Source organism: Emys orbicularis, chromosome 1 (genome assembly GCF_028017835.1).
Source record: "Emys orbicularis isolate rEmyOrb1 chromosome 1, rEmyOrb1.hap1, whole genome shotgun sequence".
Lineage (NCBI taxonomy): Eukaryota > Metazoa > Chordata > Testudines > Emydidae > Emys > Emys orbicularis.
Window position 1 is genome coordinate 247907195 of NC_088683.1, and position 23961 is coordinate 247931155.

At 43.3% G+C, this 23961-nt stretch overlaps 1 protein-coding gene across 8 annotated transcripts in view; it reads right to left on the minus strand.

Moving 5' to 3' along the window:
- INPP4A (inositol polyphosphate-4-phosphatase type I A) overlaps positions 1-22163 on the minus strand; it is a 75489-nt gene extending 53326 nt beyond the window's left edge. For all 8 annotated transcript variants that reach the window (XM_065402284.1, XM_065402263.1, XM_065402230.1 and 5 more), the window contains exons 1-9: positions 22058-22163; positions 20958-21002; positions 18097-18215; positions 17865-17981; positions 13909-13988; positions 11687-11798; positions 10479-10569; positions 9685-9832; positions 2612-2742 (exon numbers count right to left, since the gene is read on the minus strand). In XM_065402284.1, coding sequence (XP_065258356.1) covers positions 2612-2742; positions 9685-9832; positions 10479-10569; positions 11687-11798; positions 13909-13988; positions 17865-17981; positions 18097-18215; positions 20958-21002; positions 22058-22163 — 949 coding nt within the window. The remainder of the gene's footprint in view (positions 1-2611; positions 2743-9684; positions 9833-10478; positions 10570-11686; positions 11799-13908; positions 13989-17864; positions 17982-18096; positions 18216-20957; positions 21003-22057) is intronic.
- Between the last annotated feature and the right edge of the window lie 1798 nt (positions 22164-23961).

Sequence of the window (23961 nt, forward strand, 5' to 3'; positions counted from 1 at the left end):
GAATTTAATGTCTACCACAGATAATTGCTCTGTGGATCCCAATGATCCATTATGCACAGACCAATACCAGTTCTGTGCTCAATAATTAATATTGTAATATACTGTCACCTACACATGCCTGCCTTTCTAACAATCTGAGGTGGGATGCATGCTGCAACTTTACACATTGTGTACACTGAAACTTTCTGTTCTACTTTCCTGGGATTTGGCTTTATTCTCATTGACTGGTCAGTGTCTTTTGAACTGGCGTATCACATGAAAATCATCCTTCCTCCCGTTGGTCACAGCTGTTCTGTGCTTTCAGGGAGAAATTCTTCCCCTGTGCAGGGAGGCCAGCACAAAGCCTACATACCACTTACAGCAAGTCCCTCTTAACCCATCAAAATAGGACTTATGTGATGCCTAGACCTTTACGCTGGCCCTCTGTACAGAGGGGAATTTCATTATGAGTGAAGACACTGTATGTTAAAACAGCACCCTTGAACTATGAATGAACCCCCAGCCTTCTCCACGGATGTCAACAGGAGTTATGGATGTAGAACAAGGGTATAATATGGCCTGACATGAATACATAATAGTAAGAAAAGTATAAGAGTGAACAAAATACCCCCAATTATTTCCCCCATTCTGAATGAAAAGCTGGACTAATATTAGGGTAAATAAAGCTGCATCATTCCCCCATTTGTGCATAACTCAGTCGGTTATAAACTGCCTTATTTCCCATTTAGTTTTATTAAGATTTTGAAATAATTACACACACAAACAGATACACATTGCTTAAAAATGACAAAACACAGAAATCAAATAATTCCCATAATACTTTAGAGAGAGCTAAGTATAGGAGGAAAAAACACTGAGAAACTATCAAACAAAGATTTGGGGATTCTTGGAATAAAAGCTAAAACCTAGATCATATAATAATATTATATTATATGTATAAGATTATATTAAAAATTCTAAAATTATTATTAATATAAAGAATCAGAATGTATTGGGGATTTCTGAAGACAGTTCTTTACCTACAGAAAGTTAGTTCCTGTTTATTATTATTATTAAGCTGAATCAGCACACCAGACTTTGTATTGTCAGTTTATATATATCTATATATTACTCCTGAGGGAACTCGGGGCCAAAACATTAAAAATTCTGTGCCAAAAAATACAAATTCCACACATAATTCCACATTTTAAAATTTTGCACATTTTATTTATGAACAAATAAATGTACAGGCTCCAGGCCACTGGCTGCACAGAGGTGGGAAATCACCCTGCAGCCGTCCTCTACTGCCCAGGACACAGATTCGGCAGTGAGGCTGCCCCCGACACTGACACAGTGTAAGGGCTGGGCCTGTCCCAGAAATAGCCTGGGGCCCTGCATCTCTGCACCAGGTACATCAGGTGTGGGCAGGCAGGCAGGCTCAGCCTGGCAGAATCCAAGTGTGGAGGGGCTTAGTGTGTGGGGATCCAGGTGTGCATAAGAGGGTTCTGTGTGAGGCAATCTGGGTGTGGGTGGCTCAGTGGCCACTCTGGGTGTGTGTGGGATCTGGATGCACAGGGGCTTGTTGGGGGGGGGGTCTGGGTGCAGGGGCAATGGGACTCTGCAGGGAGTCCAGGTGAAGGTGGTGGGGGTTCAGCAGGGCGGTCTGGGTGCTGGGGCAGTGGGGCGGGGATCTGGGTGCAGCTGGTTGGGGCTCAGTGGAGTGGTGGTCCGGGTGTAGGGGGCTCATCAAGGTGGTTCAGATGCAAACAGGTGGGGCTCCTTGGGGTGGGGGTTCAAGTGCAGGGGGTGAGGTGGGTGGAGCTTCCTGCAGCCGGGAGAGATTTCTGCGGCTGGTTCTGACCTTGCCCCGGCCCTGGCCACTCCCTGCAGGAGAAGAGTAAGTCCCATCCTCCCCTGCCCCCAGTCCAGCTGGCTCTAGCAGCTGTGCCCAGTGCATGGTAGGAGCCACCAGCCAGGGCATTCCTAGGCCTCCCGCCCCCTCGCAGTGATTTACCTCCCCACCAGCTGCTCCGGGAGCCTGAAACAATGTGCCCATACTGCTGGGGAGGGAGGCATGACCACTCTTGCGGCTTCCCTTTGCTTCCCCGTCAGAAGTCATTTTTCTGCAGGGAAGCAAAGAAATCTGTGGGGGACATGATTCTGCGAGCGCATAGAGGCACAGAATTCCCCCAGAAGTAATATATTTTATTACTTATCATTAAACATATATATTACTTATCATTAATTACATGAAATTTAGAGGAAAGTAATGCTAATGGAAACCCACAGAAGAGAATTTATCAGGTGATAAAATTAATAATAAAATAACAACAACAATTTAATTTAATTAATTTTTAAGGAAATTGCAGATTACTTTTTCTTTTCCAGACCTCACTCATTATCCCCTCTTTTGTATGTTAAGTTGCACAATGACTATGATATTTATAAATTAGCTTCTTTGTACAATCACTATAAAACTTTAGAAGAGAGTAAAAATATTTTGTCTGTTGATTTTTCCTACCAAACGAAGACTAAAACCACCTTTTTGGTTCTGAATCTTTATTTTAAAAGGAAAATAAGAAGCATAACTGAAACATATTATCTATTATTACTGAAAATAAATCTTGCTGACCTTTGTATTGATGCAAGTCAGTTAGGTTTTCCTGATAAGTCAGTATAATTGTTTGGTACTGAGTAACTATTTGTCGACGAAGGCTCTCCCAACAGGGAGACAGCTCTCCCAGCTCTTCTAGTTCACAAACCCTACAAGAAGAAAGAAAAATGTTTTCAACTCAGTTGTACACCTGAGCAAGAAGAAAAAATGCAAGTGATGTCACACAACAGACTCCTCAGGCAACGCATTCTGAATTCCGTGAGAAGAGTTCCAGGTACAAGGGAATGTTTCAAAACGTACCTCCCAATACACCAGAATGGGCAAAATTAAGGAGCCTACTTTCTTTCCCTCCATTTATCCAGAGTTTTCAATAAGGGATAGATCCCAAGTGGGTCCCTATGTGGCCACACGGGGGTGAACAAGAATCCTCCCCTCTTCATGTGGCTGCACAGTCTCTGTGCTCTGGGAAGAACGGGAACTGCTTGCTTCTGCTCCCCCTAGGAATAAGGATAAGTGGAGAAGGAGGTGGGACCATGTCTATGCCCTGAATCCACCAGTGCACTGTGATGGGGAGCAGCTCATAGCCTATTAGGCTGCTTCCCTGCCTTCCAAATCCTATATTTTCTCTTCCCTCTCCATACAGAGAAGCAACTGTCTGCAGGGATCACCTCCCCTTTATCTGTATGCGGGGGTTGGAGAGGGAATATAAACTCTTGAAGGTGGGGAAGCAGCCTCATAGGCTATGAGCTGCAGACAGCTGCTTCCCCGCCTTTGAGATCCTATATATATAGTACACACACACACACACTCCTCCTGCAGGTGTGGTGCAGATGCAGATACAGATAAAAGACAGAGTGCACATCAAGGGTTGGATACCAGTTGATTCTTCCAGATGCGGACCGAGATTTTTGTATCTGTGCAGGGCTCTAGTCATCTTAAACACAAATTTGGAATAGTAGGCAAAGGAATCAAATCTAGCAGCTCCTTTTGTTTGCTCTCTCAAGATCCCTGATCCATAATTTTTACCAATTATCTGTGTATAACTTGAGAGTCCATTGTGGAATTGAAAGAATAATTCTCTATTAATTATATAGTATTTTAGCACATTATGAAAATTAAGCAAGTTTGTCCATCCCACAGTAATCCAATGTGTTGACTCCCAACAGGCAACATATACACCTCTACCCCAATATAACGCGACCCGATATAACACAAATTCAGATACAACACGGTAAAGCAGTGCTCTGGGGAGGTGGGGCTGCGCACTCCGGCGGATCAAAGCAAGTTCGATATAACGTGGTTTCACCTATAACGTGGTAAGATTTTTTGGCTCCCGAGGACAGCGTTATATCGGGGTAGAGGTGTAGTATCTACCAATGATTCATAGATTTTGAGGCCAGAAGGAACCGTCATGATCACCTAGTCACATCCTTCTGCATAACAGGCCATATAATTTCATTCACTGATTCCTGCAGCAAGCCCACGGTTTAAAGACTTCAAGTGAGGTGGAATCCATCACATCCTTTAGTTAGATGTACCATGCCGACATGGACATACCATGGAGTGTAGTATAAATGTTAGGTAGACATATCCCCCTGGCTATATGCATCCTGTTACTCTTCACACAGAGCTCTTGTGCAGAAGAACTTTACATGAGTGGCACCATCAGCAGGCAGCTGGCCCTCTGAAGGGGTCTCAGACACACATAGACTTTAAGGACAGAAGGGAACATCATGGTCACCTAATTAAACCTCCTGCACATTGCAGGCCACAGAACCTCACCCACCCAGTACTGCACAGGGCCGGCTCCAGCTTTTTTGCCGCCCCAAGCGGCGGGGGGGAGATAAAGCCGCGATCAGCGGCACTTCGGCGGCAGCTCTACCGTGCCGCTTCATTCTTCGACAGCAATTCGGCAGATGGTCCTTCCCTCCAAGAGAGACTGAGGGACCCACCACCGAAGACCTGGACATGCCGCCCCTTTCCATTGGCCGCCCCAAGCACCTGCTTCCTGCGCTGGTGCCTGGAGCCGGCCCTGGTACTGCAGTAGGCTCATAACCTGTGGATGAGTTAATTAAGTCCTCAAATCCACCATTTACTCTAGATCAAACCCGCAAGTGACCTGTGCCCCACGCTGCAGAGGAAGGCAAAAACAAAAACAAAAAACCCTAGGGTCTCTGCCACTCTGACCTGGTGAACAATTCCTTCCTGACCCCAAATATGGCAATCGGTTAAACCCTGAACATGTGGGTGAGACACCAGCCAGACACCTGGGAAAGGATTCTCTGTGATAACTCAGAGCCCTCCCACTCTTGTGTCCCATCTCCAGCCATTCAAGATATTTGCTAATAGCAGTCATGGATAGGCCATTGCCATTGTAGGCAATCTCATCATACCATCCTCTCCATCAAACTTTTCAAACTCAGTCTTAAAACAAGTTATGTTTTTTACATCATCTACTCCTGTTGGAAAGCTGTTCCAGAACTTCGCTAATCTTCTGGTTAGAAACCATCTAATTTCAAACCTAAACTTATTGCTGGCCAGTTTATATCCATTTGTTCTTGTGCCAACATTAGCCCTTAACTTAAATAATTCCTCTCCCTCCATGATGTTTACGTCTCTGATGTATTTATAGAGAGCAATCATATCTCCCCTCCTCCTTCATTTTGTTAGGCTAAACAAGCCAAGCTCTTTAAGTCTCCTCCCGTAAGGTAGGTTCTTTAGTCCTCTGATCATCCTAGTAGCCCCTCTCTGCACCTGTTCCAGTTTGAATTCATCTTTCTTAAACATGGGAGACCAGATTTGCACACAGTATTCCAGATGAGATCTCACCAATGCCTTGTATAATGGTGATAATATTTCCCCCATCTCTAGTGTAATAATCTAGCTCATGCATCCTAGGATTCCAATAGCCTTTTCCATGACTGCATCACGTTGGCATCTCATAGCCATTCTGTGATCAACCAATACACTCAAGTCTTTCTCCACCTCTGTTGCTTCCAACTGATACAACCCCAATTTATAGCAAAAACTCTTGTTGTTAGTCCCTAAGTGCATGACCTTGCACTTTGCATTATTAAATTTTTCAAGATTGTCCAAATCTTTTTGTATGATATACTGGTCCTCCTCTGTATTGGCAATACCTCCCAACTTTGCATCATCCACAATTTTTGTTACTCCCACTTTTTGTGATAAGGTCATTAATGAAAATATTAAATAAAATTGGCTCCCATGACCAATCCTTGAGATACTCCACTAGTAACCTCCCTCCAGCCTGACAGCTCACCTTTCAGCATGACCCATTGAAGTCTCCCCTTTAACCAGTTCCTTACCCATCTTTCGATTCCTGTATTAATCCCCATCGTCTCCAATTTAACCAACAATTTCTCTTGTGGAACTGTATCAAATACTTTACTGAAATCCAGGTAGATTAAATCTATTGCATTTCCTTTGTCTCATCAGTTATCTTCTCAAAGAAAGAGACCAGGCCTAGCACGATCTACCTTTTATAAAACCATGTTATATTTTATTCCAATTTCTGTTTACCCCTATGTCCTTAGCTACTCTCTCTTTCAAATACTCCCCAAAAAGCCTACAGAAAGTCTGGGTCTATAGCAAGTCAAATTCAGGTGTAAAAACTAAAAATGCCAGCAAAAAAATTATTGCTCAGTATTAATCAAAAGCCTTAAACCTATGCTAGGCCTCACTAGTAACCCACTAAACTCATTTTATATATATATATGCATATATATATATGCATATATATATATATATGCGTGCAGATCTTAATATTAAAGATATATGATACAATTACATACAACTGAGGTCAAACTAACGGGCCTGTAGTTTCCTAGATCACTTTTTTCCTCTTTCTTAAATATAGGTACTATATTTGCAATTCTCCAGTCATAGACTATGACCCCGCAATTTATGGATTCATTGATAGTCTTTGCTCTTGGACTTTCAATTTCACATGCTAGTTCTGTTAACATTATTGGATGGAGATTATCTGGGCCCGTCGATTTGGAACAATTTAGCTGTTTGAGTCTAGGGTCATGGGCTCAGTCCACCTCTGACAGGCTCCATAAGGGAGAATGAGGCCACTCAGGTTCACCTGGAAAGACTTAACTCAGTGAGTAAGTGGGAGGCAGTTAATTATGCAGGGAAACACCCAGGCATGATAAAAGGAAGCTACTCCCAGTGGGAAGGGAGGCTAGAAAACAGGCTCCTGGGGAAAGGAACAGTCCCCAGATTACAGAAAGAGAAGGCTCCCAAGGAAAGGGCTTGTCGGGGGGAAACCTGGTGAGGGCGATCATTAGGAAAAGAAACTAAGGAAGAATGCTCTTAGGTAGGAGAGGCTCTGAAAGGGAGAAGCTACGAATGCAAAGTGTCAGCAGAACCTGGCCCCCATGGAAGGACTTCATCAGCAGAAGCCACAGATCAAAGCAGTGACATGCTGTTCTGAGGAAGATCATGGTTTGACTTCTGTGGGCACTTTAACCCAAGAGGAGAGACCCTTTCCCAGATAATGACAAGAGCCCTGACTCCAGAAGAGGATTCCAGGTCAAGCAGGCCTTCGCTGGTAAGGGGTGTGGACATAAGTGAGGTTGATGGACCAAAGTTAACTCAGCCTTCTCTCCCTCCTGCTAGTGATGCTGGAGTGGAGGCCTATCTGTATAATGTTCTCCTTTGTGTTAAATAAATTAGATCCCCACAGAGGCACTGCTCAACACACATAAGCCTCACTGGACTTATTGAACTCCCACTAGCAGAAACTGAGGCAGAGACATAATGGTAATGTTGCACCAGTCCACCAGGGGGCACTCCAGGGATCAAGGCCCTCTCCCCAAGCAGAAATCAAGATCACCCAAGTGCATTTTAAGCTGTCATCTTAATGGTAGACAGGAGTGATTATACTGGCGTGCCACCTAAAGCTGCATAGTATTTCTCAAGGTTTCAGTACAGAGAGAGTAGAGAGGAATACCTGGGTAGATCTAACATATCCTGGGAGTACATACTATTAAAGTTTTCAACCCAGATTATAATACAGAAAATAAAATATACAATAAAAATATGCATCACTGTAGGTTTTCATTCTGCAAAAAAATTCAGACAAAAATTCATCTTAAAGAGAATTGTTTATTAATTTAACAATATAGAAGATACTGGATGAAAATAAGAAAGAACTTCCATCTGATATTCTGCATACCTTAATGGAGAGTAAAGATATCCCAATGCCTTTCATCTAGGGGCCCATTTTTCTAAATTACAGAAAGTCGTTTTCACCTCTAAGCAATACAGTTCAGTATTTAAAAGCTTGTATTACTGGTATTTGTTATGAAACCAGAATTGGTCAGAACATTCATAGAACTTCATTTACAGAAAGTACCCTTGAGTGGTGAGATTTTCTAGCTAATGCTTGAGTGAATTCCACTGACCAAAGTCTAATATCAAGGAGTAGCTTGTCCTGTTCATTCTAATTCTCTGCTGTTACATTTAGGGTTACCATTTAGGTTCTTTACCATGTCCATCTAAAGGGTCTAAAGCAGGGGTTCTCAACCTTTTTCTTTCTGAGGCCCCACCAACATGCTATAAAAACTCCATGGCCCACCAGTGCCACAAATGGTTTTCTGCATATGAAAGCCAGGGCTGGCATTAGGGGGTAGCAAACAGAGCAATTGCCTGGTGCCCCATGCCACAGGGGCTCCCGCGAAGCTGCATTGCTCAGGCTTTGGCTTCAGCCCTGGGTGGTGGGGCTCAGGGCCCTGGACTTCAGCCTCATGAGGTTGGGCTCTGGCTTTCTGCCCTGGGCCCCAGCAAGTCTAATGCCGGCCCTACCTGGCAGCCCCCCTGATGGGGGCCTTGGACCCCTGGTTAAGAACCACTGATCTAAAGGCCACTGAGCAGAGTCCAAGAGTCTGGGTTCCAGCCTGAGCCTGAACATCTACACTGCAATTAAACAGCCCCTTAGCCCAAAACCCATAAGGCCCGAGTCAGTGAGCACAGGCCAGCTGCAGGTGTCTAACTGCAGTGTAGACATACCCTTAGCCAGCAACATTCTTACTAATGTCATTTAGTCTGTGGCAGACAGAACATCAGCCAGGATAGATGCATCCCTTTACTCTTTTCATACTACTCTGTGAAATTTTAATATCCTCAACCGTCATAAAAAGAGATAGCTATTAACGTCTCCTGTTACAGGGCACAAAGAATGCTAGCTGCCAACAACATAGTAACTACTTACGGGCCCCACCCACACTCCTTGTGCACCTAAAGACTCGTGGCCAGATACCTGGAGGATGCACTATACAGTGCAACAGTTGGGTAGCCTCCACGGGCAGAGGCCTCCTGGGAACCCCCCCGAGTAGGAGATAACAAGCCCTCCCTCTATCTAGGTATTCATATCCCACTCGTCATTGCAGTATCCAAGTGCCTCAGGTACAGCTGTCCTAGCTGGCACGTATGACTTAGGAACACCCACAGACCCATCATATTGTGCAGCCTTTTACCTTTCAATTGGACTAAATAATTCTTGCTGCACCAAAATACTAAAGCTAGTTACGAACACATCATTAAAAATTTACCTCAGTATTTAAAGATGCTTTTTATAGAACTGCACATCATCTGAATAACGCAATCTCCACAATACCACTTCTGTTATCACTTTACATTTATCCTGACCACACTAAGTTATTCTGTGGGCTAGACCTTCCTCTACATAGACACAGGTGTAAATCAAGGGTTTAAGTCAATGAGTCAGCCCCTGACCTGTTGTAAAATGTCACAGCTCCATTTGACTGCCACAGAGCTCTGCTGATTTACACCTGCTGAGAATCTGGCCCAGCCGAGTTAAAGCAGTGTAAGACACTCCAAAGTGAGAGGAGCATCAGGCCTGTGCAAGATACAGTTCATGGCCAATCTAGTGGTGACATGAAGGTATTGACTTTGTTAACAATAAGAGGGCAGCGACCAAGTTGCTGCAGTCACTATTTCTGCTGCAGTCTCTTTGTTGTAACAATTTGTTCTCTGCCAGCTCAGCAAAGGATGCACATCACTGTTGTATTATAAACACATGGAAATTTGTTCACCCTTACCTGGCTGCATCTTCTTCAAGAAGAAGCTTCACAAACTGTCTGGGGATGTGCAGTGACAGTACACTCTCAGCCATCTGCTCCAAGATTCTCAGGTGGTTCCCATCAGTTGTGGGGAAACGATACATCCGACAAATGGCACCACCAAACACTAAAATATTAAAACCACTTTATGTAAATGTGTGGTTTGAGTTCAGCATTTACAAAGTCTCCCCTCACCCATTACATTAAGCTACATTGACTAGATTCAATATTGGCTGCTTGTAAAAATCCAATTTAAGTCATTCACCTATCTAACTTTTCCAAATGCGATTTTTATAGGAGGGAGCTTTCTACTCACTGTCAAAGAAAAACCCCCAAATCCAAAGGTATTCAAAATATTTTAAAGGAAAAAAGGAACAATTCATTTTTTAAAAATTCTTCACATATTGAATTTTTTCTCCTAATACATAAGTCTATAGGAGAAGAAAGGACTGGCCATGGTAGATGAATGTAATGGTAAACAACCTGTAAGATATTTTACTTCATAAAGTATTGTTTGTACTACAAAGTGCTGTAGTGCAGATGGCAAAATAAATTATTCTTATGGGTCTCAATTCAGCAACCAATCCCTATTCAACTTCAAACACATGCTTGAGTGCTTTGCTGAACTGGGGCTATGATGGAGGCAACAAGAGATTAGCTGTCACTGATATTGTAAACATGCTAAGTATAGTAAGAACTGTCAATACACACAGAGCAAAGATATTAATCTGATAGTAGGTGCGCTATCAATATCTGCCCAGTTAGCTGCTTACCGGATTTTAGTAACACATCTTTCCGTAACGAAGCATATTTGGATCTGATCCCTAAAGATTCTGTTAAACTTTCATCAACTGGCAGTACAGTCTAAAAGACACAAATAGTAAAGTCTGTACAATGTAAAACCTCAACACCAAGTCAAGCTAAACTGGTGAGACTCAACATAAAGACATGAAGGTAATATTCAAAACAGGGAATGTTTAAAATACATATTCCAAACATGTTTATCAGGGACAATCACTATCCTGACTGCAAACTGAAATACTAAAAACATCTAATGATCAGATCTTCAGATAAGGGACCTACTTTTTATTTGTACTGCAAAGCACCTAGCACACTTCTGAGTGCTGTAAAAATAATGGGCCAGATCCTCAGCTGCTGTAAATTAGCATAGCTCTATAGTCTACATCAATTTACTGCCCAGTTGAGGACCTGGCCCAATAAATAATGATGATAATCCACATTCTGAACATAATACAGGTATACAGATTATATGACTTCAGATGTATTCACAATACAGAGTCTGCAGCACTAAACTTGTTCTCTAAGCAGGCAGACAACTATAAATATCTGCTCTAGGGAACACTGCTTGTTACTATCAGAAAAGATCCAGATTTCAGATATAGTGCGGTCTGTTCTTTTAAACTATCTGATCGTATTTCTACTTCACAAGCTGTCCTTCTTGAACTTCCATTTTCATGGATAGTTTCTAATAATCCAGTTTAAGCATTTGCTTGGTACTGCCTTCAGATTCACAAATGGACATCAGTGAATTTCTTTTGAAATCAGCTACTTCCCATAGACATGCGTCATGCACAGTAGTAGGTAGTGGTTTTTGTGTTGTTGGTTTTTTTTTTAAGGGCATGCAGCAATACAAGCCAGTGTAATTAAGGGCAGATAGAATAAGAGCCCTGTCTATTACCACAGACAAGTTTCCATCCCACCATCTTCAAGAACTCTCAGCATTACAAAAAACTGTATATCACAGGCTGTGCCCCAAGTATTTCAACACTGAACTGTTTGTTACAGATTAACCAGCTAATATTTGTACAGTACATTGAAAATATAAAGGACTATAAGTGCTAAGTAGAATTAGTAAGTGATTGGGTAGAGGGGGAGGCAATTTGCAGACTATAACATTATCTATAACATTGTCTTCAGTAATCCTGTATCTATCTGAGGCTGATATAATGTTCACACTCACCCTCCCATTAATGGTGTCAGGAGACCTTGTTACAGGAGGCTTTTGGTCCGTTTTTTCTTCCATTTGCCATCCTATAACTGTGATGTTACCTACACGATCACTTTCAGCAGACCTGCAACAAACAAGTTATTTTTTTAGAGAGGGATCTGTTTGTGAATAGGAGACCAATTACTACTACACACAATATACTGATCTGTGAATGTAATGAACATTTAAAATTAGGAAGCTTATAAGATGGAGATACAAGTAAACCGATTTTACATGCCAGATATTAAATGACACCAATAGGAAGACATTCATCTCATTCTGTAAAGATTGGTCTGCTAGTTGTATATGATCTTATATACTGTATCATATGTGGTGCTAAATGGGAGAGAGTTAAGGGGACAGCAGCATCCTTAACAAGGAATAGTCTTCATTTTGTCAGTTTTAGATTCTTAATGATATTTTAAAGTTATTGTTTGTATTTAACAATGTGTAATGGTGATTCAAACAAATAGCTGTTACAAACAGTGCTGGAGAGTAAATGAAAAAAGCACACAAGAGACTGCAAGAACAGATCTAGACACACATACAGCACGGCACGTGTGGAATCAAGTTTTGAAAAGGAAAAGATTGAGCTGATGTTGCTCTGCATTCTAGTTAAATTTTTGAAGAGTAATGTGATAAGGGGAAGAGAGTTTCACACCCACCCACCCTCTCCCAATCAATCATACTGCACTTGATATCAAAAAATATTTTATAATAGTTTCGTTTCCTACTCAATAATGAGAGAAGAACACCTAATCGATTGATTACTCATGATACAGGCCACGTAGAACGCTAGAAAGTCTGCCACCAGCTTCCCCTGCCCCAAACCATCTCTTCTCCATAGCTGTGGATAAATAGCCTATTTTGTTACAGTCTGTCTCTTTTCTGACTCCGCTCATTACTACCCGCCCCAGCACATCCTCTGTTGCCAAATCCAGTCAATTTTTCCTTTATAACATATCGGGGGGGGGCGGGAGGGGGGATCAGTCCTCCCCCTTTTGTCCCTACCATCAAAAGCCTTGTCCATGCCTTGGTCATCTCTTACCTTCACTAATACAACCTCCTCTATGCTTCTCCCACCGATTCCTTCAGGGAATTCAATATGCTGTTGCTGCAATCATCTTCCTCTCCAGTCTCTCTGACCATGCTAATCCCCTACAAAGATCCCTTCACTGATTTCCCTTCACCTTTCACATCACGTTCAAGATTCTCACCAATGCCTCTCTAGCATTGCCACCCACGGTTACACGTTTGAGCTCAGTTCCTCCTAATCTCTTCCTGCTCCCCTCACTCTGCACAAGCTTCCTAACTTCTCCCACACTTGATTTCATACCTCCAAGCTGACCCCTAAGGGTGGGACTGTATCCTTGTTCTTTGGCACCAAGCTACCATCCCCACAAGACACTCTCCTCCCCTGAAGCTTTTCAACATTAATCCACCCAGTAAATTATTTTTTAAATAATATTAAAGATATCTGCTCTGTTTTGAGACTGGTTCTTCCTATAGCTACAGTGTTGTAAAGACAAACACACTAAAGTCTGTGAGATGCTCAGATACTACAGAAATGGAGACCATATAAACACCTTACATAGATAAGTAGAGAGACATGGTGGGTGAGGTAATATCTTTTATTGGACCAATTTCTGTTGGTGAGAAAGACACACTTTCAAGCTTACAGAGAGCTCAGTAGCTAAGATATCCAGTGTAAATAAGAAAAGCTTCTGGTTTTCCAGGGTCTCCTCTGTCTGTTTCACTCACTCTCACACACCTTATATATCAGTATAGTTAAGAGTAGCCAGTTTTGCCAGTGTGTGTGTACTGTGTGCTGTACACACACACCCTTCATGCCAAGGCAATTTGATGAAATACACAAAGAGAAAAGAAATTGTACTTGTGGGTACACTTTCAACTTGCAGAATTAAAGACAACTCCCAACAAACAATTACAGAGTTCTCATTCCTTGTTCCCTGCATGCTTTGCTACCAAAAGTCTATCCCAATATTTGAAAAGGTTCCTATGTCCTACATGTTTTAAACATCACCCAATAACTGGTTTTCATTAGTAGAGCCCTTGAACTTTGAACACTTATTTTAAATTAAAAATCAAAAACAATTTTCACAACATGCTCCCGGCCCTACTAATCACAGTGTTAGGAATGTTAGTTTCTGATGGACTGAAACTGCATTACAAACCTTAGTGTTAAATGCAATCTATGGTTCTTCTCCTGAAGTAATTCCTTTACAGTGAACATTCCAGAACCCAATAAATACATCTGAAAAGAGGAACATTATTAGTGTAGAAATTTCAATTCATAAAGCACCTGTCCATAAGCTCAAGTCGTGTACAATGATTAAACAGTACAATTATAAATAAATATTTAAGAACAAAATACTATTACGAATAACAAATATAAATAAACTACCCAACCAGGCCCAGAAAGCACAAAACAAACAAACAAAAAACCCCACTACCTTGGGGATTTTTCCCTTGAGGAAAATAAGACCTTTGCTTTCGCTGGGCTTGAGGGAAAGGATTCTCCCAACACATACAAGCCAATCCAAAGGGCATGGAAATGGTGCAGTCTTGCATGGAAGAGCAATGGGGGTGACCTTGTGGCCTGGTCTACACTACCCGCCTGAATCGGCGGGTAGAAATCGACCTCTCGGGGATCGATTTATCGCGTCCCGTCAGGACGCGACAATCGATCCCCGAATCGACGCTCTTACTCCACCAGCGAAGGTGGGAGTAAGAGCCGTCGACGGGAAGCCGCGGAGGTCGATTTTGCCGCCATCCTCACAGCGGGGTAAGTCGGCTGCGATACGTCGAATTCAGCTACGCTATTCGCGTAGCTGAATTTGCGTATCTTAAATCGACCCCCCCCTGTAGTGTAGATGTAGCCTCACTCTCTATATTAATGGGTCCGAGAACAAGCTCAGTATTTCCTTCTAGGCAAGAATAATAAAGGTCCTGATTGTGCCCTCCACCCTAAAGGCTTATGGGCAAAAGAGAGGATTGGGTAGGACTCAGAATGACCAGGGAAACGTATCATCCTCCTATTGACTCCCAAAGACTCTACAACCTCAGACTGTGTCATCTATTCTGCACAGCCTCCCCACTGAGATTCTGAGACAGCCACAGATGGGGGGAGTCATGGGAGACCCTGATGGAGCCACAGTGCCAGGGAGTCATGGGAGAACAGGCAATGGGGCCAGAGCCAGTGCAGACAGAGACAGATTAAGATTTAGTGAGGCCCTGGTCACAAAGAACATTTGGGTCCCCTACACCACAGGGACTCGGGGCACCAGAACAGTGAGGACCAGGGGGCCATGCCCCGCCCACTTTTTAACATAGGCATAGTAGCTTCAGGTAGGTGCAGAGCAGCGGCAGCAGGGGCTGCATTTCGCAGCGTGGGAGTTGATCACCTTCCCAGTGGGGGGGTGGGGGGTGGGGGCTCAGATGGGCCTTAATACCCCCTTGCCACGAGGCTAGGGTTGCCAACTTTTTAATCGAGGAAAACCGAACACCCTTGCCCCGCCCCCTGCCCTGCCTCTGCCTTGCCCCTTCTCCGAGCCCCCACCCCCGCTCACTCCACTTCCCCTCCCTCTGTGGCTCGCTTTACCCCACCCTCACTCACTTTCACCGAGCTGGGGGAGGGAACTGGGGTGTGGGAAAGGGTGAGGGCTCTGGGGTGGGGCCAGAATAAGGTGTTTGGGGTGTGGGAGGGGGCTCCAGGCTGGGGCAAGGGGCTGGGGTGCAGGAGGGGGTATGGGCTCTGGCTGGGGGTGCGATCTCTGGGGTGGAGCCAGAAATGAGGGGTTCAGGGTGCAGGAGGGGGCTCTGGGCTGGGGCAGGGTGTTGGAGTGCAGGAAGGGGTGAGGGCTCTGGGGTGGGGCCGGGGATGAGGGGTTTGAGGTGCAGGAAGGGGTTCCGACCCGGGGCAGGGGCCTGGGGTGTGGGAGGGGGTACGGGGTGTGGGCTCTGGGAGGGAGTTAAGATGCAGGAGGAGGTTCCAACCCGGGGCTGGGGGTTGAGGTGCAGAAGAGGGATTGGGGTGCAGACTCTGGGAAGTAGTTTGGGTGCAGGAGGGGGCTCAGGGCTGGGTCAGGGGGTTGGGGTGCGGGCTCCAGCTGGGTGGCGCTGACCTCAGGCAGCTCCCGGAAGCGGCAACATGTCTAGCTCCTAGGTAGAGGGGCCAGGGGCTCTGCACACTGCCCGTGCCTGCAGGTGCCACCCCCGCAGCTCCCTTTGGCCATGGTTCCCGGCCTCCCTGGCCACCGCTGTGCCTAGGAGCTGCAGGGACATGGCGGTCACTTCCAGGAGCCACGCGAGGCAGGGAGCCTGCCATAGCCCCGCTGCACCGCCAACTGGACTTTTAGCGGCCCGGTCAGCACCTGGTCAGCTTCGCAGGGATCCCAGGCTACTGTGGGGAGCCCCAGACCCCCCATCTGCCCCAGGCAGCATGCCCAGGGGTGCGGAGACATGGGCTGGGGGCTGCTCTCGGGCACCCTGGCCCTCCGCCCAGTGCAGTTGAAGGGTCCGGGGCTTCCCACAGCAGCTGAGGTTCCTTGGGCGGCTCTTACCATGACGTGGCTCTGGCTTTTGGCCTACCCAGTGGGCGGGAACTCTGGGGGGAGAAGAAGAGCAGGGGGCGGGCCACAGGTCTGGTGCCAGTGGCCCCCCATTTCTACGGTTTCCAGCGCTCCTGAGGGGGCCCTGAATTGGTCAGGGCCTCTCACTTTGGCCACCTGTAGAGTGAAGGAGACATCTGAATCTATGGGTTTTTCTGTGGGGAAGCAAACCCCACCCTCTCAATGGGGCAACGCCGGGGGTGGGGAGAATTTCAGTGATTCCCTTCTCCAGAACTTTCTCTTGCTCATTTTTCTGCAGAAGAGGATGAGCTTGGTCGAAGTTATTAGTTTTTCTTGGACTTTGGTTTGTTGGTGGGTAATACACATGTCAGAGGGTGAGTATCAATCATAACATTCACTTCAGGCTGTCCTTTACTGAGGTGACGTTAGAACAGAGAATGAGTCTAATGCCTCAGGCATATAAATTCAAGGGCTGATCCAGAGTATCCATATGTCAGAAAGCAGATTGCATGGTTGCTTTCCTGAATGCATCTTCTGGCATTTTTGCTTCAGAAACAACCTTCTATTTTTCAATTCAGGAATTTTTGAAACGCAAGACAGAGGTGTCAGAAGGTTGCAGGAATTTTGATGTGGTGGAAATCCATATGCTGCTAAGCAATGATAAAGTGGCAGTGCTAAGTGTTTTTGAAACAGGGGGTGCACAACATTCATACTGAAATTAAAAACTACTCAAAAATCATGGAGTTCCCCCCTCCCCCGGTTTTCATCAAGAACTTGAAAGTGGGCTCATTTTTGAGAAAAATTTTGCTAAGATAGGGCCCAATTTTTGAGGGAAAATGGCTTTGCATGCAGATTCTTAGGTTTTTCACTTGTTTTCAATGAACAATTGTAAAGAAAAAAATTACTATGAAGCAAAATTTGGGGTTTGTGGAATTACGCACAGCCAAACTGCAAACATTTTCACATAACAGAACAAGGAGCAATGGTCTCAAGTTGCAGTGGGGGAGGTCCAGGTTGGATATTAGGAAACACTATTTCACTAGGAGGGTGGTGAAGCACTGGAATGCGTTACCTAGGGAGGTGGTGGAGTCTCCTTCCTTGGAGGTTTTTAAGGCCCGGCTTGACAAAGCCCTGGCTGGGATGATTTAGTTGGGAATTGGTCCTGCTTTGAGCAGGGGGTTGGACTAGATGACCTCTTGAGGTCCCTTCCAACCCTGATATTCTATGATTCTATGATTCTATGATAAAAACCCTCAAAACACTTTTTTTTTTTTTAATTTCACACAACTCTAATTTGAGGCCAAGAGAGATTTTATCATTCTAATTTAGAACAGAGTACCATAAAGGAATAGAACACAAAGATGGCACCTTTCAATTTAAATGTGTAGGACATATTTTAGCCTTTAAATGTGTAGGACACACCAAATTAAGACCTTTGCAGGGGGTCCTAACGTAAGAACAGGTTTCATCGTACATGAGGTGAAAATCCAGAGCTTTGGTTTAATTTAGAGCAACAGAAATGACAGAAGGATCATGAAGGAATATGCAAGTGAACTTACTGTTCCCTGAGATCTATCTTTGACGTCGTACACAGAAAGTTTGATTTGCGTCATTTGATTGATAAGAGAATCTTGAAAAAAGGCAATACTGCTTAGAAAGATAGGATTATTTGTTCCCTACGATCATAAACAAAAAAGAGATAATATTAATGCAGTGTGATATATGTTGAAAAAAATGTTCCTTATACTAGCTTCAACCTTAAATCAAGAGCAATAATACACCACTACTTACCTCAATAATCTCTGTCTGTGCATGCTTTGTCCAGAATGCCTGAGGAGGTGTAGTGACACTTACTGCGACAAAAGTATTTGGTTTTCGATCTAGCGATGGTGTGAGCAACTCACTGCAAACTTTAGAGGTTTAAGAATATAACTTTTAGAGTCATGGTCTTTCTGACATTGTCCAAAATTCTACAGTTCTCATAAACATGTATAATACAAAGAGTGGGCAAGCGATGAAGGGCCAAATTTTCAGTATGCTTCTATTTTGTGCATAGGTAGAATACTCACGTTTGTGCATGCAAACAACAATTGCACACAGAGATCAGGTAGTCAGATTTGCAATTACCCACTATGCATATGCAAATGTGGGTATTTTTACACACAAAAACGATATAACATGCACAAAACTGGAACATACTGTGGGTCCCAGCTGCAATTTAAAATTACTCTCTCCCAGAAGAACCATTGTGGGAGGTTGGTGCTGCAAACATCACCCTTCCCTGCCCTTCCCCTGAGGGACAACTGTTCATAATAGCGCAAGGGGGTATTTCTCCAGTGGAAAGCTCATGGGCATGGTGTGCATGAAATAAGCCTGCAGTCTGCTGAACTCTTTGCTCAATAGTAGCTTCTCAAGGATATCATTGGGAGTGCATGAATACCAACCACGTGTCTGCATTGTAAACAGAAGTAGATGGTCCATCAAAACAAGAGGGCACTTTATTTCTGCTAAAAAAATTATTGTCCTTTCATTATTTTAACTACTGTAGAGGGGGACATGGAAGAGGAATCTCCTTCCAAAAAAATTGTATGTGATTGCCTTCTATACATAGAGCTAAACAGAACTTTGGTATTACGGCTGAAAATCCATGTTATCTCCAGTTGGAATGCCATCGTTATGCCTAGAGACACAAGGTGATGAGGTAATATATTTTTCTGTACCAACTTCTATTGGTGAGAGAGACAAGCTTTCAAGCTTACACAGTGCTCTTCTTCAGGATCTGTGTGAGCTCAAAAGCTTGTCTCTCTCACCAACAGAAGCTGGTCCACGAAGAGATATTATCTCACTCACCTTGTCTCTCTAATATCTTGGGACCAACACAGCTACAAAAACACTGCATGTATCATTATACCTAGATCTTCCCCCACTATGGTCCAAGTTATGACTGAAGCTTGGTGGACTAGATGTATAGCATTAACTCTAAAATTTGTCTGTGCTAGGCAAACTCTTGATGTAACCTAAATAGTACAGTAACTCCCCACTTAACATCCTCTCGCTTAATGTTGTTTCGATCTTACGTCCCTGCTCAATTACAGATCATGCTCCATTTAAAGTTGTGCAATGTTTCACTATAACATCATTTCGCTGCCTGCTTTATCCACAGCTGGCAGCCCCCTATCAGCTTCCCTATGCACACACACCCCAGCACCTCCTGCCCACCGGCAGACCCCATGGATCAGCGCCTTCCCCCTCCTCCCGCCCGCGGCAATCAGCTGGCTTGCGGTGTTCAGGAGGCAGGGGAGGGAGGAGGAGCCTGCATGCCGTGTCCTCACTCCTCCCCCCTCCCTCCTGAACACCACAAGCCAGGTGATTGCTGTGGGCAGGAGGCAGGGGAAGGAGAGGGGAGGAGCGAGGACCCGGCATGCGGAGTAAAGGGGAAGGCGGGGGGGGGAAGAAGAGGTGGGTTAAGGGTGGAGGCTTGGGGGTAGGGGTGGCGTGGGCGGCCGAGGGTTGAGCCCCCTGCCCCTGCTGCTTGCAGAGTAGGGGAAGCTGCCGCTGCTGCTGCACAACGTGCTTCTCCTAGCCTACAGCACCTTCAGTCTCCTTGCCTGCCTCATTGTCTCCAGTGCCAGTGGGTTGTGCCTGTGGGGGGTAAAGCGGGGGCACCTCCCAACTATAGTACTGTACTGTACTATATGGCCAAAAAAAAAAAAAAATGTCCCTGGAACCTAATCCCCACCCATTTACATTCATTCTTATGGGGAAATTGGATTCGCTTAACATCATTTCACTTAAAGTCGCATTTTTCAGGAACAAAACTACAATGTTAAGTGAGGAGTTACTGTATTGCAGTGCTGAATACTTTTTTATTTTCTTTGCTCATCTGTCAGACAGTGGCTGAAACCATAAAAAAATAAGTAATTCAAATTCTGTTTAATGACAACGCAGGATTCAGATCCAGTATTAAACATACCTATTACTGGTTTCCAATGTTCATTTAAAGACCACTGTCAGATCATAAAGCTTTCAAACTTTTGTAAATTAGTTACTCAGCCAGGAATGTGCTCCACAAATGGAACTTTTGAATTTTCATTGGGAAGCTGCGTTTCTTCTAGTTTCCAGCCAGGTTAACTGATGCACAAAGAGGTCAAAATGACTTGCCTAAAGTCATTCAATCAGCCACATTTTTAACCATGTTAGAAATCAGGACACTTCTGGGACCCATATTAACCAAGTGACTATGGGAAAGGATGTATAATTGGCAGTGGATAACCACTGGAAAACATTCTATCCTAAAATATTCCTCATCCATTTATGCAGGTGTGCAAATTTCTTAAAGATTCATTGTGCAAACAAATTGAGACTGAAGCGACAATCTCAATCTCAAACTCATTAAATCTAAAAGTACAGAAGAAGTTTTAATCTATAGACTTTCAAAAGTATAGCATAGTTGGTTCACTACAGCCTACCATGCTATCTGTCAAGACCCTTTTACAGAAAGCAGGGAAAGCTCCATACAAATGCAAGTGCATATCCCTCTCAACACTTATTTATATGGTAGCCCTTTCCATATCAACAATGGTAAAAAAATATTCAACAGCAAATCCCATGAAAACCAGAAATGGTTTTAAAGAGTCATAAAAACTACTGACCTAAGCTGAACTCTAAAATTGGCTCATCTGGATCCTGGATGTTTCCTGTAGAGCAGAAAAATTAGTAAAAGATTAACTCTCCATTGTTCTCATGCAATTCTTGAATTGAAGTTACAGTTAGAGAGGGGAAACATTTTAGGGAAGAAGTTAAATCTATACAATGTTTTATGTGACTTCTTTTTAATTTAATGAATCTTGAAAAACTATTTAAAAATATTTACATGTTTCATCTTCAAGACCTACAAAGCCATTGGATTAAAAAAATTTAAGGCAATGGTTATGGGATTTTTTAAGTGCCTACGTGACTTAGGAGCCTAAGTCCCATTTTCAAAAGCAACAAATACTTCAATTTCATTGAAGTAAATCTCATTGAAAGGCACCTAAATCAATGCGATTAAGCCTTGTCTATACTAGAAAGTGGAACCATTTTAAAGATACAGACACAGTTAAAATGGTATAACTCCCCTAGGGTGGAAGCAGTTACACAGGTATGAATGTGCTTATACCAGTATAACTATCCCCTTACAGAAACAGGAATCAGCTATACCACTATAAGGCACTTTATAATTGTTAACTGCATCCATACTAGGGTTTGTACCAATATAATCATATCAGTTAAAAAATATTACATCCCTAACCAACATAGTTATAGTGGGATCACATTCAAGTGTCATCCAGGCCTTAAGTCACTTAGATGCTGTTGAGGATTTTACCCAATGCCTAAAGTGGGGGTTACCCAGACAGTTCACACAGACGTATGCACACTTCCTCTCTTCCTCCCATCCTCTCCATCTCTGACCCTTGTTCTAAAGCTTTGTTTTCCTTTGGCTTGTCCAATGATCATGGAAGATCTAACCTAATCTAGCCTTTTCCTCCCCACCACCACTTCAAGTTCCTTGCCTAGAAAATAGGGCAAAATTAGTTTTTAAAAGGTAGCCTATTGGTATTTGAATTTCAGGATAATCCCTCCATCGCATGCACTGAGGATAAACAAGAATGTTTAAAACTTCCAAAAAACAACAAAAATATTTTGAAAAAAATAATAATGTAAGTATGTTTGAAAGGAACAAGTGGGCACCAGGTGATGCAAAAGTGTTTACCTGCCAGAGACAGACCTAGCATGTCAGAGGCAATGTCAATAGTGGAGGCCCGTTGCACAGTGCGGGATTTTGCACCATGGCGGGGGCTGTGTTCTCTTGCTGTCATTTTGTCATGAAGAACACGCCTTTTCTTGCTGCTAGATGTTAGTGATTTGTCTTGCCGAAGTATCAGAGTGCAGCAGATTGTCTCCAGTCGCTACTCCTCCAATATCACCATGCTAAGCATAACTAAAACAAAATTAAAATGACCATTGTCAACTCACGGTAACAGTGGCAAATCTATAGATTTAAAATTACCTTAAGTAAGCTTAGAAAGCTAAATGCTGATAAAATGCAAGATAACAATTCACATGATTCATGCTTCTGTAGGACTTTTAATGAAAACGGTCTAAATACAGTACAACTTGCAAAAAAGGCTTTTCTGTCAGAGATAAGGATTGAGAGATACCTATTAGACAAAGGGAAGAGAGCAGCTGCTGTGTTAAGTGATTACTGTATATCTTTAATGCTGTTTGGTGGTTCTCATAACCCCAGGGTATTGAGAGTAAATTTGTCAGATGGGGCCTCTTTCTGTAGAAATAGGACAATAGATAAGGTCAGAGGGAGAATGGCCCGCAGAATATAAATAGAAGACAAGAAATGCTGTGGTTAGCAGTCAACAAACTCTTCCATATTAGAATCCACCACCACTAAAAAAGGTATAACCTAAAAATATGACAGATCAGGGATATTTTACATTGCAGCATTGTACCCTGTTTGTAAGATTAATTATTAATAAACCTCATTACCATCAGGCAAGTTATTAACAATATTATAATATTATAATTGTTGCTGGCACAGAGGTGCCCGAGGCAAAGCAACAGGGGTTCGTTGCCCGGCGTGCTTCGCGCCAATAAACACACCGGGGTGGAGAAACAATCAAAGGTTTATTTGAGATCTCAAAGTGGTGCAAGGAGACAGGCAAATCTCAAATCGAGCACCCAGAACAAAGCAGCTTCTCTCTTCTTATACTTTACAATCAAGCCCCCCCTTCTCTCCCTCCGCATCACCCCCCCCACACTCCCCCTCCCTTCTCTACCGAAGACATGTTTATACATTTAAGCCGTTAAGTCATTCTAGGGCTACAAATCTAGCTTGTTAGTAACATTCCTCTAAACAATCATTGGGTCTTATTTACTCTAGTTTACTATGTTTGCATGTTTCCTCCAGCTAGAAACATGCAAACCTCATCATTATTGCTTAGGACCTGGTTATAAGCAAGGTCGTAATAGGTAACTGACTATTTACACATTCCAATTCCTGTCCTTGGCTTTTAAGGCCGCTTAGAGCTAAACATGGAAGAACTCTGGTTCATATATAGGCCTAATGACGCCATCATAATCATTATAATCATTACATTTTTATAGCAACTCACATTCCAACTGCAGACAATTTTAAAATGGAAGAGGAAAGATTTTCATGCACAATTAAGCTGTTGAACTCCTTGCAACATGATATAAAATAGTCCAATAATATATAAAAATAATGCCAACATTCACAGTGTACATTAGACAAGATAAATACAAGGGAGCTATGATTTTCTTCCCCAAATGGTGCCAGAAAGAAAGAGATGTGGGCCAGTACAGGAAAGGAGAGAAAAGTATGACTTAAGGCATGCTAAATTTGATTAGGATGATTAATTTGAAGGTTTCCTTCCTCCCTCAGCTACATTAACACTTCAGTTATGAAACTTTTGTATCTATTCATAACGTTGTTGTGGCAACTCTTTCCATCTAAGAAGAACAGGAAGAAAAATACAACAAATGGAAATGTAGTGACTGTGACCACACATGCATCATTCTTGCTTCTAATGCCTCTATAACACTTCACTCTATCATGAAACCTTTCAACCACTCTGAACATCA